The 16,190-nt window shown below is 39.5% G+C and overlaps 1 protein-coding gene across 1 annotated transcript in view; it reads right to left on the bottom strand.

Moving 5' to 3' along the window:
• SLC9C1 (solute carrier family 9 member C1) overlaps positions 1-16,190 on the bottom strand; it is a 146,337-nt gene that overhangs the window by 104,027 nt on the left and 26,120 nt on the right. Inside the window, exons 5-6 of the mRNA XM_023728901.1 lie at positions 8,601-8,762; positions 2,900-2,999 (exon numbers count right to left, since the gene is read on the bottom strand). Coding sequence (XP_023584669.1) covers positions 2,900-2,999; positions 8,601-8,762 — 262 coding nt within the window. The remainder of the gene's footprint in view (positions 1-2,899; positions 3,000-8,600; positions 8,763-16,190) is intronic.

Raw genomic sequence — 16,190 nt, 5'->3', positions numbered from 1 at the left:
AGTAAAATTTTGCTGAAGATCATTCAACAGTGGCTGCAGCAGTATATCAACAGGGGACTGTTAGAAATTCAAGCCAGATTCATAAGAGGATGTGGAACCAGGGATATCATTGCTGATGTCAGATGGATCCTGGCTGAAAGCAGAAAATACCAGAAAGATGTTTGCCTGTGTTTTATTGACTATGCAAAAGCATTCGATTGTGTGGATCATAACAAATTATGGATAACATTGCAAAGAATGGGAATTTCAGAACACTTAATTGTGCTCCTGAGGAATCTGTACATAGATAGATCAAGAGGCAGTCGTTCGAACACAACAAGTAGATACCAGGTGGTTTAAAGTCAGGAAAGGTGTGTGTCAGGGTTGTATTCTTTCAGCATACTTATTCAATCTGTATGCTGAGCAAATAATCCATGAGGTTGGACTATATGAAGAAGAATGGGGCATCAGGATTGGAGGAAGACTCATTAACAACCTATGTTATGCAGATGACACAACCTTACTTGCTGAAAGTGAAGAGGACTTGAAGCACTTACTGATGAGGATCAAAGACCACAGCCTTCAATATGGATTACACCTCAACATATAGAAAAAAAAAAAATCCTCACATCTGGACCAATAAGCAGCATCATGATGAATGGAGAAAAGATTGAAGTTGTCAAGGATTTTATTTTACTTGGATCCACAATCAACACTCATGGAAGCAGCAGTCAAGAAATCAAAAGACGCATTGCATTGGGCACATCTGCTGCAAAAGACCTCTTTAAAGTGTTGAAAAGCAAAGATGTCACCTTGAAGACTAAGATGTGCCTGACCCAAGCCACTGTATTTTCAATCACCTCATATGTGTGTGAAAGCTGGATGATGAATAAGGAAGACCAAAGAAGAGCTGACGCCTTTGAATTGCCGTGTTGGCAAAGAATATTGAATATACCGTGGACTGCCAAAAGAACAAACAAATCTGTCTTGAAAGAAGTACAGCCAGACTGCTCCTTAGAAGCAAGGATGGCAAGACTATATCTCACATACTTTGGATGTGTTATCAGGAGGGACCAGTCCCTGGAGAAGGACATCATGCTTGGTAAAGTAGAGGGTCAGCGAAAAAGAGAAAGACCCTCAATGAGATGAATTGACATAGTGGCTGCAACAATGGGCTCAAGCATAACAATTGTGAGGATGGCACGGGACTGAGCAGTGTTTTGTTCTGTTGTACATGGGGTCACTATGAGTAGGAACCAACTTGAGGGCACCTGACAACATCAGAAGCTGAAATAGACAAAGAAGATCTACCCCTAGAGTAACACCCCGAATTCAGACTTCTAGTCTTCTGAACTGTGAAAAAAAAAATTGTTCTTTAAAGCCATCCACTTGTGGTATTTCTGTTACAGCAGCACTAGTAATAAGACATCATACAAGTGGGTGGCTAAAGTCGGATAGTAGACATGCTCAGAGGAGGACAGGAAACCAAGAAGCTTGAGAGGTGTGGCAATGGAAGAATCTACTCTGTGTATACTGACATTGCTGAGACTGGTGACAGAGTAAGGTGGGGGAGGGTCTCAGTGAGACAGGCGCCAAAACTCTTACAAAATAAAGAATGCGACTGGGGTTCTATAGATAACCTCACCCACCAAGGATGTGGCAGATGTCATGAGCTTCAAAATCGTGTTCTTCTGTAGGAGAAAAAACGATCTAGAAATGGCATTAAGGAATAGGGAAATCACCTGCTCACTTCCAGGATGGACCAGGGATGTAGGTGAGAAAGACACCACAGCTTGTAAGGAATATAAAGGAAGTAATGTCTTCAGGGGACACCCAGCTTTCAGTTAGAGCAAGAAGGTTGAAAGGATTCACTTTCTATAGACATAAACATTTGCTTAAAAAATTTATTAACTACATTCTTCCCACAACTGGCCTAATTAATTCTGCCTAGCTCCTAGTGCAATGGACATCTATTGTCATTCACATGAAATTTTGTGGAAGTGCTCCAGAATCCTGTACGATCCCACAACCTTAAATATCTGGCTTTGGAATTCATTCTAGCTTCTCTAATTTTCTCCCAAACTCCAAAAATCATTGTTCACACTCAGGGTCTCTCTTAGCACATGTTGCCGTTGTGTGATTTAGATCAAGTTCCCATTGTGTGTGTTGGGGGACTACAGAAGCGCCCTTCCTTTAGTCTGACACAGACTCCACTCACCCTCAGCTAGGTGCCCTCAAGCAGGGCACAATTTGCACACGTGTACCCATAGTCTTGCTTACATTTAATTTGGCCATGCCTTCTTTTTAACACTGACAACCCTCTTCAAATACCCTAACTTAATTTTTCAATTTCTTTTCTGTGCCATCTCTTCTTTGTTCTTAAAATATCAGTCTTCCAGTCTAGTGGCCTTGCTGCATGAAGCCACATTGAAGCCTGAGGCAAAAGAAGCAATCAGTAGGAGTGATCCTGTCTTTACTATTTTGATGTTTTGTTCATCATGGATTTTTGGCATTAATTTCAAATTTTTTAAAATATTGCATTAAATATTTACCTTGATTACTAAATTTTTTATCACCCTCTTAACTGTTGTGCCTGAGGCAAATGCCTCACTTGCCTCGCCCTGCCCTAATCCCAGTCCTGTCTCATGGCTCAGGACATCCACCAGGATTTGCTAAGTAGATGGTCAGAGACTTGCAGAATTAGTGGGGAAATAAAGTCAACACGAACTCAAGGTTACAAATGTTACCTAAAATTAGAGGATTGAAGGCACAGGCCAGAGAGTTTTTAGGATGGGTTTTCAGTTGTGTAGTTTTCAAGTTGATGTATCTTCCTTTGACCATGTAGATGTGCATGTGGCTACTACCATAATATTATAGCTTCTGAGATATGAAATAAAGTGAAAATATGCTAGCCACTCACTCGACAAGAAGTGCTTCAACTCCTGGTTTAAAACTTGTAGAATTTAAAAAAAGTCCCATAATGGCAAGAGTAAATATTCCAGACATTCCAATTAACTCACCTATTTTTAAAAAGAAATGAAGTATTGTTTTAACATCAAGAGTGGCACAAGTTTTATCAGAGATGATAATATCAGATATCTTGAAAGGATAGTGACTTTATAGAGAGGCTCCCCCCACTTGGTTTCAGATGAGAAATGTTGCAAATTATTACTACAACCTATTGTGGTTTTTTGTTGTTGTTACTCTTTGCTTGTTTTTCTATAGCTTCACACTCAACTCTGTAGTAAAGTCTATTCTGGACATCCTTGCATTGCTTTGGCTTCAGATAACTAGCAACAATATGGAGCTCACAAAACACTTTGGCAGATGTAGGCTGGTAGAGGTCTAGTTGTCCCAAAGGGGCTCTGGAAGGATGAATTAATTGGAAATTAGCTGATGAGCTCTTTATGGAACTCATACGCTTTCTCCTTGGGAGATGTAGGAGATAGGAATGGTTTGATCCTGTGATAGGACTAAGAGAGTCAGGCCAGCAGAGATTCAATATGGGCCTCCTTCCCCTGTTTAAGGAGCCCTGGTGGCACAGTGATTAAGCATTCGGCTGCTAACCGAAAGGTCAGTGGTTAGAATCCACCAGCCGCTCCTTGAGAGAAAGATGTGGCAGTCTGCTTCTTAAAGATTTACAGGCTTGGAAACCCTTGTCCTATAGGGTTGCTATGAGTTGGAATCGACTTGACGGTAGTGGGTTTGTTTGTTTTTTCCTGTTTAATTTAATTTTGTTTTGGTCATTAACTGTGAGGTACTGAAAAGTTTAAAGACCCGTTTGTTTTTTCAGTTGCTGTTTAGTCGATTAGAACTCATGGTGGCTCCATGTGTTGCAGAGTAGAGCTGCACTCCATAGGGTTTTCCAGTCTGTGAACTTTCAGAAGCAGATTGCCAGGCCTTTCTTACTAGGCGTCTCTGGGTGGGTTCGAACCACCTATCTTTCAGCTTGTTAGCAAGCACTTAACCCCTTGTGCCACCCAGGAACTCCTAAAGAGTCATCTGTGGAGTGGTCTTAAGAGGAGCTCTGTGAGAGTTGTTCCTGCCTTTACCCTAGTTTCTAAAAGAGATTTATTATCACAGTGAGATGTTCAAATAATATGGTAGAGTATAAAGATTACATGTTAAAAAAAGAAAACCACTTATTGTGCCACTCCAGGACTTCAGATATGATGAGTTAGAGAAAAATTTACTAGAATTTCTGTGAGGGAGAGCACTGTATTTGCTTAGAATATAATTTGATAAGCTACTTAAGAATAGCGAATGAGATCCAAAGGTCATATGCAAGCATTATAGGATACTTACTGAATTTCTATAACTTGAGACAAGTGAGGAATGATATAAAAGTGAGGAATTAGGAGCCCCGATGGCCCAGTGGTTAATCACTCAGATGTTAACCGAAAGGTCAGTGGTTTGAACCCATCAGGCCCTGTGAGGGAGAAAGATGTAGCAGTCTGCTTCCCTAAAGATTATAGCCTTGGAAACTCTATGTGGCAGTTCTCCTCTGTCCTATAGGGTCGCTATGAGTCAGAATAGACTTGACTGCAATAGGTTTGGTTTTTTTGTTTTTTATCAGATCTCATAGAGCTGTAAACTACATAATGTAACTTTTCCCTGTGAGCTCTCCTTTTCTGCCCATCTTTGGTAGAATTTAAAGTCACACTTTCTTAAAACACCACAATGAAATTAAACAATAATATGTAATTCTGTAATCGGCTTCTTTTTTCTATTTATGCCAGAGGCATATCTAAGTTATGGCAAGTACGGCACGTGCCCTGGGAGCCACTTGAAGGGAGTGAGGGGCACTGAGCGGTTTCTGTTAACCTGGTTCAGTGAAGCGGGGGAGGGGCATTGAGCAGTTTCTATCAAGCCGGTTCAGTGAAGAGGGGCCACTGAGCAGTTGCTATTAACCTGGTTCTGCCTGACTCCTTCCTCAAGCAGAGCCGACACAGAGGCCTAGTGAGGGGGACAGAGGAGGCACTTGCCCTGGGCGCAAGCCCAAGGGGGCGCCAGAAGAGGCACGGAATGACATTTCGAGGTGCCACAAATATGAAAAGCGCCTGACTGAGACAGCCAGACAAGAGGGGGAAAGGTGTTTCTGCTGACGGATTGCAGCTATCAACACCTAGTCACCGGAAAATTGGGAGGGGGCACCGTTTAGAGATTGCCCCTGGGCGCTGGTTATCTTGCTTGGTTTCCTCGATATGCCCCGGAGAGGGCAATTTCAGTGCTTGACATAGCTGCTATTTTCCGTAGATGCCTCTGTGGATAGCAGACACTGTTCCATTAATAAAAAATTTGTGTTTAATACTATAGAATATTGTGGATATACCTCTTTCTGTCACATGGGGTCGCTATAAGTCAAAAATCAACTCCACAGCAACTAACAACAACATATACATATATAACCCACTGCGGGGGAGTATTCCAACTCACAGCGACCCCATAGGGTTTCCAAGGCTGTCAATCTCTATGGAAGAAGACTACCATATGTTTCTTCCGCGAGCTCCTGGTGGTTTGGAACCACTCACCCTTCATTTAGCAGCCTAGAGCTTTAACCATGGCATCACCAGGGCTATGTACGTATATGTATATACATGTATATATATGTATATGTATATATACACATACACACATATGAATCAGTTCTGATCCCTTCTCTGTTCTTTGACCTAGTTTGTATTCCTGTATTACAACAGTTGTATTTTAATTGCCGTGACCTTATTAAATGCTTTAACACTTGATAGGGAAAGTTCCCTATGGTATGCCTCTTTTCAAAATCGTCTTGTCTATTCTCACACATTAATATTTCCAGACGAACTTTGGGATTGTTTTATAAAATTTCAAAACCAAAACCGAATTTCTACTATGGTTTGATAGAGATTTGATGACATTAGTATCATTATGATGCTATTTAGTCTTCTCTTCTAGAAACGAAAAATTATGTTTTATATTCTTCATTTCAGCCCTGATCAGAAATGGTATCTAAGCCAGAAATGATCACTTAAGTTAGTTATTTATGAATCATGAGTGAAGAGGCGTGTGTGGACTCAAGTGCTTTGAAAAGATCAAGCTCTGAACTAGTCATTACCACTTGTTAGATAGTGGAGAAATCTGGAGAATTTTCATAAAACAATTATCTTGAAGTTATTAATAATATAAACATTAAGCCAGGTCAGAGTGAAAGTCCTTTTATATTAGATTTACATTTACTCTATATCTTGTTTTCATGGATTTATTCCTAGCAGTTTTATTTCTAAAATATCTGTTGAGATATTAACCTGAAAAGTTTAAAATTAAATTTTTGGGTATAACCCTTAATCTTGAGGCTATGCTTACTGACTAAATGATGTTAGAGAAAAGTATATTTGTCAGAATATATTTGTTGTAGGAATTTAACTATACACATTTATACCAGTACATGATCAACAGACCAGTACAGTGATCTTTCTTCCAACCCAAAAAACCAAAAACCAAACCTGCTGCCAAACCCGATTCTGACTCATGCAGACCCTGTGTGTTAGAGAGTAGAACTGCTCCATAGGCTATTCTTGGCTGTAATCTTAAAGGAGCAGATCACCAGGCCTTTCTTCCGTGATAGCACTGGATGGGTTCAAACTGCCAACCTTTAGGTGAGTAGTCAAGCACAAACTGTCTGAGCCACCTGGAGACCTTCTGATCTTTCTCTCACTGTCTGTTAATTCACTAACTTGATTCTGTAAACTCATTAGATTATAATTGGCTTTAATCCATTGAATAACTCAGAAGCCCCAAGCTCCTATATTCTGCCTTTCCCACTTTAGACCTGGCAATCATGAATCTTGCTACTCTAGCATTTCTAAGGAGTTTTTCCTCTGTCTCAATTTATTCAAATTTTATGTTTCTCAGTAAACTTGGCAGTTTTCTATTTTCAGACCCAAACTTCTTGCTAAGTTTTTTTCCTTTCTATTTTATAACATTTTTCCAATGTGAAGAGACTTAAATTTTCATGATACTTTCTAACTAGTTACTGATGGTTTATTTATATATATATATATATATATTTGTATATTTATATCAAGTTATCCTAGTAAAGAGTTTGCTGGCTTAGTTTATTAGTTAACAGTCTTGGGTTTTTCTGTGTAATCTACCATATTGCAAATGATGTAACCATTTTCTCTCTCAAAACGTGTAAACTTTTTTTTCTTATTGCATTAGCTAGAGCTTGCAGAATAATTTTTAATCATGGCTGTGAGAAAGGCACCATTGTTTTATTCCTAAATGTAATGGAATGACATATAGTATAGGTTTGGTGAATAGGTATTATCTGACATGCCATCTCTAAATCATTCATAGGGCTGTCTGCAGGTATTTGTTGAACATGATTCTGAAGCTGTAACAGGAAACAGTGATATGACAAATTCAATATCTGTCATACTTCTGTGAGGATGGAGTGATGGTCACTGGATTAATAATATGAATAGATTTTATAATATTTAGCCCTACTTGATCTGTAACTTCTGTTTTGATTTCCTTTGTGTTCTAAGAGTTACCTAGAATAGTATAATTGATTTACAGGCAGTTAGGTCGTTTATTTTTTTTAAACTCTATTGTATAGCTATTGTTTATTTTAATTGCATTGTGGTTGAACAATGTATCTTTAACAGTAAAAAATTTTGGAATCTATTGAAATTTTCTTCTATTCCAGTTCATTTTTTAAAGGGTCTATATTGTTGCTATTGTGTGCCATCAAGTCGATTCCAACTGATAGTGACCCTATAGGACAGAGTAGAACTGCCCCATAAGGTTTCCAAGGCTGTAAATCTTTACAGGAGCAGACTGCCACATCTTTCTCCTGAAGAGCCGCTGGTGGGTTCAAATCGCATACCTTTCAATTAGCAGCCTAGTGCTGAGTGCTTAACCACTGTACCATCAGGGCTCCTATTAAAAAGTCTGTAGGTATATGTCGAGACTTTGTCTCATGTACTTTGGACAAGTTATCAGGAGGGACCAGTCCCTGGAGAAGGACATGCTTGGTAAAGTAGAGGGTTAGCAAAAAAGAGGAAGACCCTCGATGAGATGGACTGACACAGTGGCTGCAACAATGGGCTCAAACATAGCAACAATTATGAGGATGGCACAGGACCAGGCAGTGTTTCTTTCTGTAGTACACAGGGTCGCTATGAGTTAGAACTGACTCGACAGCACCTAAGAACAACAACAACGTAGGTATATGTAAATTATATCATTCTGTTTTGAGGGGCAAAAATTTTTATATACCTTATAAACTAAGCATATAAATTATTATTTAAACATTTTTATAGCCATACTTATTTATTGTGCAAGTGGTTATTAAATTACCTTGGAGAGGCATGCTAACATATATAACTGTAATTGTGATTTTGTCAAATTCTTCTTTCTTTTCCAATGGCATTTGCTTTGTATATTTTGGTGCATTGTTTTTGCATAGTATGTATATTGATATCTGTTATCTCTTTTAATAGATTATGTCACCAAAAATATTCCTTCTAGATCAGTTGAAAGATTTTTTTTTTTAAACTAGTTTTTTGCCTGGTATGTATTTTCCATATCTTTTAAATTTTTCTATGTAATTTAGTATTAGGGACAGGCTCCTCACTTACAAATATAAAAGACGAGATACAAAATTGAAAAGCTGAGACTTATATGATTGACGTCATCACCAAAAATAGTTGCCATCCACAACTGGATCATCTTTGAACTTATCATTCCAGTCACAAAACTTGCTAAAAAATGTGATTTAATGGCATCCACAATTTCACTGGCTGCAAGAAAGGGGAGTAAATAGAAAATAGTTAATAGAATGTTATTATGCATTGGAATCGACTCGATGGCAATGGGTTCGGTTTTGGTTTGGTGCTTAGTATTCAGTGATACTCTGAGTCAACTTCTTGTCCGTATCTTAAAAAGAGCTCATTGGGATTCTGGGAAGATGGTAGTGTAAACGGATCATCATTTGACCCTCCCCCACAAATACAACAAGAAAATGGTACTCGGCCTCGAGGGACTCTGAATCAGGGAGCAGAGGGCAGCAGTGGAGGACTGCAGGTGGGCAAGAGTCAATGAGTCAATGAATAGTTGCATATGATAGGAAAATTGCTTTTCCCACCATCCCTGACCCTCCCTTAGCCACGTGGACCCCATGCTGCTGTGAACTGGGGAAGCGGCCCCTTGCTGGAGCCACTACACCCCCTGCCTTTGCAAAAAGACAAAACCCCAAGTTTCTGTTCTAAAATCAACACTGCAGACCTCCCTGGGAGTCCATTCTGAGTGTGCTAGCTCCTACCCCAACCAGTAACTGTCAGCTGCCTGACAAATTATACAGAAGAACCCCTGCAGTGGAACTTGCTCCCACAACCAGCACTCTGTCTGCATGTGCACCCATACCACAAACCCCCAAAATAACAGGACAAATCTCCATGGGGTCAGTTTGGGTCTGTCTGCCCCCCTTCTGGCTATTACTGAGAACCGATGACTAAAGCTGCTGTGAGGTAGGAAGCAGGTGTCCTGAGTGGAGCCTGCTCCCATAGCCAACTGTTTTAGGCTGGGTTCTCTAGAGAAGCAAAACCAGTAAAGCATATAAATAGATATATAGAGAGATTTATATCAAAGAAATGACCCACATGGTTGTAGAGTCTGGAATGTGGGTCAGGCTGGAGGTTTCTCTTGATTCACGTAGATGCAGGGGCTAGTGAACCCAAGATCGGCAAGTCAGACAGTAGGGCTCTGGCTCATAGGCTGCGAAGACTGATAAATCCCAAGATTGGCACACAAGACTGCAGACAAGCAGCTAGCTCAAGTCCCAGGAACGAGAAGTGAGATGAACAGGAGCCAGCTCCAGGATCCAAAGTGTGAAAAAGCCCACGAAACTTGCCAGAAAGTCCACTTATATTCGATGCAGGCCAGACCCTCAAGGAAACGCCCTTTCAACTGACTGGCTACTCACAGCAGATCCCATCATGGAGGTGATCATGTCATATCAAATCTCATCATGGAGGTGATCACATCATCATATGTCTGCCAAATGACATCATAGCTGCCAAACCACTGAGAATCATGGCCCAGCTAAGTTGCCACACAACCTTAACCATCACATCAACATACTACAGCTGGTGCTTGAAATCAACAAGGCAGACCTCGCTGGGGGCCCATTCTGAACATCCAGTTCCTCCTCTACCTGGTAACTATCAGTTGCCAGACTCTACAAATTACTACAGAAGCCTCCCTGCAGTGGAGTCTGCTCTCACAGCCAGCTCTCTGCCTGCCTACACACAGTAGATGCATGATAGATCAGGCCTATGAAATCAACAGGGCAAATCTCCCTGGGTTGCTTTAGGTCTATCTGCTCCCCCCTGACTTCCAGCTGGTGCTGAGAACCACTGACTACAGCAGCTATGAGCCAGGAGGCAGGTGCCTCGAGTGGAGCCTGCTTCCATAGCCAATATATTATGGATGGGGCTCTGAAAACAGTAAGGCAGCACCTGTCCCACCTGGTAACTGTCTCCTGCAGGGCTGATAGGAATTGCCACAGAAGGACCCCTGCAGTGGTGCTAGGAAGCAGGCCCCTTAAATGAGACCTTCTCTCCCAACCAGCACAGGGCCACTGGGGCTCTGAAACCAACAAGAAAGATTTCTTAGACGTCTGTCTGGGGAGTGCCAGCTGCTTCTTCTCCTGATTTTGAGGAAAGTCTTCCTGTGTTTCCCCTGTATGCCAGCTCAGATATAAGTGACCCCTCCCCCCAAACAGGGAAGGAGGCCTTGGGCAAAGCTTAAGGGCAACAACCAGCACTGCAGGGGGCTCATTGGGTACGGGCTTTCCAACTGAAAACGTGGTTGCAGAAACACAGCGGAGGAGTGTAGCAATAACCAGAAAGAGAGGATTGCGCCCCCTGGTGGACAAATGATTAGTGCATGACATCTCTTCTGAGTGGCTGCACCCTTTGGTGGACAGATTGATCACTGCATGTTCTCTGATGTGTTTGGAAGAAACTGAATGCCGAAAACCAAGATCTGGAACTTCTGAATCCTAATTAAAACAGAGAGGGAGAAGGAGCTATCACAGAGAGAGACAGTAAGAAGTAAGCAAGGCCTGAAGGCTCTGCCTGCCTAAGAGTTTCTTGCAGAAAGTAGTGTGGGAAAAACACCAGATACTGGGGAGAACTTAGAAAGCTAACACCTTAAAAAATTCCTGTGCCCCAACAAAAACTTACAAGACAAACAAAAATAAGAGAAATGATGGTCTATCCAAATGAACAAGCTGAAATCACATCTATGGAAGCCCAAACAATGAACAAAATGGAAGAACATAATTCAACAATGTTAAACATACTCAAAGAACTAAGGGAAAACATAGACAAACATCTAAAAGAAATAACAAAAACAATGCATGGACAAAACAAGGATTTAAAAAAAAAGAGACAGATAAACACTCTATAAAGTAACCAAACAGAAATTGTTGGAACTGAAAGAGATAATAACTGAAATGAGAAACACAATGGAAGGATTTAACAACAGATTTGATTAGCCAGAAGAAATAATCCGTGAATTAGAGGATAAGATAGTCAAAATTATGGAGGCTGAGGAGCAACAAGAATGGAGGCTCAAGACTGCTGAGCACAGTTTAATGGGATTCTGGGACAACATCAAGAGAACTAACATATGCATCATGGGAATTCCTTAAGGAGATGAGAGAAAGGGACAGAAAGAATATTTGAAGAAATAATGACAGAAAACTTCCTGAATCTGATGAAGGACATGAATCTACAAATCCAAGAAGCTCAAAGAAACCCAAGCAAGATAAACTCAAAGAGATCTACACCAAGACACATCATAATAAAGCTCTCAAAAAGTAAAGATAAAGAGAGAATCCTGAAAGCAGCAGAGAGAAGCGAACAGTCATATATAAAGGATCCCCAATAAGATTTGATGCCGATTTCTCCTCAGAAACATTGGAGGCCAAAGGTAATGGAGTGATATATTTAAAATGCTGAAGGGGAAAAAAAAAAAAAACTGTCAATCAAGAATACTATACCCAGTAAAACTGTCTTTTAAGAAAGGATAAAGTTAAAACATTCCCAGACAAACACAAGCTGAGAGAGTTCATATCTACCAGACTGGCTGTACAAAAAATGCTAATGGGAGTCCTTTAGATGAAACAGAAAAGACACTAGAAAATAATTCAAAGCCATAGATGAAAAGAAAGATCTCCAGCAAAAGTTATTGCATGGACAAGTATAAGGATTATTAATAAGGTATCTGTGCTTGATAATTCTAATTGTTTTGTCCTTCATGCATTTTAATGTACAAAATGTATTAAAAAAAAGACAAAATTATGTTACTGGGAACACAAAATATGAAGATGTAATCGGTGATAATAACAACAAAATGGTGGTGGTAGGGGGAGGAATGGTATAGTATTTCTTGTATGTTACTGAAGTTAAATTGGTATCCACTCACCCTAGGATAAATATAATATAATATAAATGCAAGATGTCAAATATAATATTAATCATAATCTCTAAGAAAATATCTAAAAATATATACACAAGAGGAAAGGAGAAGGTAATCCAAATGACTCACTACAAAAAAAAAAAAATGCAACTCAAAAACAGGCAGTATTAGAAGAAATAGAAAATGAAAGCTTAAGACACACACACACTCACACCCCCCAAAGCAAAATGGCAGAAGTAAGTCCTTTATTAGTGGTAATTACAGAGAATGTAAATGAGCTAAGTGCCCCAATCATAAGGCAGAATGAAAAGTAATAAAAAAAACTCCACATAATCCAACTATATACTGTTTACAAGAGACACCTGTTAGACCCAAAGACACAAATATGTTGAAAGTGAAAGGATGGAAAAAATGTCCCATGCAATTAATAACCAAAAGAGAGCTGGGTGACAATCTTAAAACCAGACAAAATAGATTTGAAGACAAAATACTTTAGAAGAGATAAAGATGGACATTATATAGTGATGAAAGGGTCAATTCATCAAGAAGATTTAACAATTATAAACACACACCCCAAAAAAACCCATTGCCATTGAGTTGATTCCAATTCATAGCAACTCTATAGGACAGAGTAGAACTGCCCCATAGGGTTTCCAAGGAGCAGCTGGTGGATTTGAACTGCTGACCTTTTGGTCAGCAGACGAGCTCTTAACCACTACACTACCAGGGCTCCATAAAAAATACACCCACTCTGCACTTATTTACATAAGTAAATAAGTTTCCAAAGACCAGGTCGTTATTTGAAAATTGACATTATGTAAAAATGGAGGATGACTACATCATTACATAACTGCCAAACCACTAAGAATCATGGCCTAGCCAAGCTGACACATAACCTTAACCATCACAGCCAGTGTGACTCTAGCCTCACACTCTGGCATTAGCTACTGCCAGATGTACTTCGTTAACATGCAAAATAGTGAGATAGCAGATATTTTGCTACTGTTGTAAATGCAAAACATCAGATAATGAGTTAGTTGATAGGTGAAGAGTAGGTGTATATGCACCCAACATCAGAGCACCTAAATATAGAAAGCAAACACTGATAGAATTGAAGGGAGAAATAGATAGCACTACGATAATAGCTGGAGACTTCAATACACCACTTTTCAATATTGGACAGAACATCTAGAAAGATTGACAAGAAACAGAGTATCTGAATGAAACTACAAACCAACTAGACTTAACAGAACACTTAATAGAATACATCACCCAACAACAGTACAAAAAACATTCTACTCCAGTGCACATGGATCATTTTCCAGACCACATGCTAGCTCACAAAGCAAGTCTTGATAAATTTAAAAAGATTGAAATCACACAAAGTGTTTTCTCTGACCACAGTGGAGTGAAACTAAAAGTCAATAACAGAAAAAAGAAAGAAAGAAAAAAACCTGGAAAATACACAAACATACGGAAATTAAACATTGTATTGGAAGTCTTAGCCAGAGGAATGACATAAGAAAAAGAAATAAAAGGTATCCAAATCAGAAAAGACTTAAAATTATTTCTATTTGTCGATGACATGATCCTGTATAAAAAGCCCCAAAGAATCCACAAGAAAGCTTCTAGAGCTATTAGAAGAATTTAGCAAAGTTGTAGGGCATAAGGTCAGCAAATAAAAATCAGTTGGGCATCTATACTTCAGTAATGAGATATCTGAGATGGAAATTAGAACAACAATTCCATTTACAATAGCTACTAAGAAAATAAAATATCTAGGAATAAATTTCACCTGCGACGTGAAATACTTACACAATGAAAATTACAAAACTCTGCCAGAAGAGATTAACAAAGTGCTAAATAAATAGAAAGACATTCCATGTTCACAGATTGAAAGACTTAATATCGTTAAGATGTCAGTAATATCCAAAGTGATCTACAGATTCAATGCAATCCTGATCAAAATTCCAATAGCCTTCTTTAGAGAAATGGAAAAAATCAATCCTCAATTCTATACGGTATGGTTGTTGTTGTGGTTATGTGCTGTCAAGTTGGTTCCAACTCAGAATGACCCTATATACAGCAGAACAAAACATTGCCTGGTCCTGCACCACCCTTACAATCATTGTTATGTTTGTGCCCATCGTTGTAGCCACTGTGCCAACCCATCTCATTGAGGGTCTTCCTCTTTTTTCACTGACCCTCTCCTTTACCACGCATGATGTCCTTCTCCAGGGACTAGTCCCTCCTGATAATGTGTCCTAAATATGTGAGACGAAGTCTCGCCATTCTTACTTCTAAGGAGCATTCCGGCTGTACTTCTTCCAAGACAGATTTGTTCATTCATCTGGCAGTCCTTGGTATATTCAATATTCTTCGCCAACACCATAATTCAAAGGCATCAATTCTTTTTCAGTCTTTTAGCTTTCGCATGCATATGAGGCAGTTGAAAACACTATGACTTGTGCTTTTTAACTCTTTAAAGGGGTCTTTTGTAGCAGATTTGCCCAATGCAATACGCCATTTGATATTTTGACTGCTGCTTCCATGGGCATTGATTGTGGATTCAAGTAAAATTAAATCCTTGACATCTTCAGTATGTTATGGCTAGAGGCTCCAATAAGCTGGAGCAAATCTGAAGAAGAACAAAGTAGGAGGACTCACATTTCCTGATTTCAAAACATACTATACAGCTACGATACTGAAAACAGCCTGGTACTGGTATAATAATAGAGTCATAGACCAATGAAATAGAATCAAGAGTCCAGAAATAGACTTACACGTCTATGGTGAACTGGTTTTTGACAAGGGTGCTAAGCCCATTCAGTGGGAAAAGAAGGGTCTTAAATAAATGGTGTAGGGAAAATTTGATTTCTACATGCAGAATAACGGAACAGAATCCATGCCTCACACCATACACAAAATTCAATTAAAAATGGACTAAGGAGCTAAATGTGAAAACTAAAACCATAAAATTCTTAGAAGAAAATACAGGGTTATGGCTGTTGGGCCTGGATTTTAACAATGGATTAACTGATATAATAAAAGCATGAGAAGGAAAAGACAGAATAAATAAATCTTGTTGTTGTTGTTAGGTGCGGTCGAGTAGGTTCTGACTCATAACAACCTTATGTAGTACAGAACGAAACCCTGCCCGGTCCTGCACCATGCTCACAATCGTTATGCTTGAGCCCATTGTTGCAGCCACTGCATCAATCTATCTTGACGAGGGTCTTCTTCTTTTTCATTGATGCTGTACTTTACCAAGCATGATGTCCTTCTCCGTGGACTGATCGCTCCTGGAGACATGTCCAAAGTATGCAAGACGTAGTCTCACCATCCTTGCTTCTAAGGAACATTCTGGTTGTACTTCTTCCAAGACAGATTTGTTCGTTCATCTGGCAGTCCATGGTATATTCAACATTCCTCACCAACACCACAGTTCAAAGGCAACGTTTCTTCTTCGGTCTTCCTTATTCATTGTCCAGCTTTCACATGCATATGATGCAATTGAAAATACCATGGCTTGAGTCAGGCCCTCCTTAGTCTTAAAGGTGACATCTTTGCTTTTCGATACTTTAAAGAGATATTTTGCAGCAGATTTGCCCAATGCAATGGTTATTTGATTTCTTGGCCATTGGTTCCATGGGTGTTGATTGTGGATCCAAGTAAAATGAAATCCTTGACAACTTCAATCTTTTCTCCGTTTATCATGATGTTGCTTATTGGTCCAATTGTGA

The sequence above is a fragment of the Trichechus manatus genome, unplaced genomic scaffold (genome assembly GCF_000243295.1).
Source record: "Trichechus manatus latirostris isolate Lorelei unplaced genomic scaffold, TriManLat1.0 scaffold00026, whole genome shotgun sequence".
Taxonomy (NCBI): domain Eukaryota; kingdom Metazoa; phylum Chordata; class Mammalia; order Sirenia; family Trichechidae; genus Trichechus; species Trichechus manatus.
The sequence above is the reverse complement of the archived record's forward strand: the minus strand, read 5'-3'. Positions and strand labels throughout refer to the sequence as shown.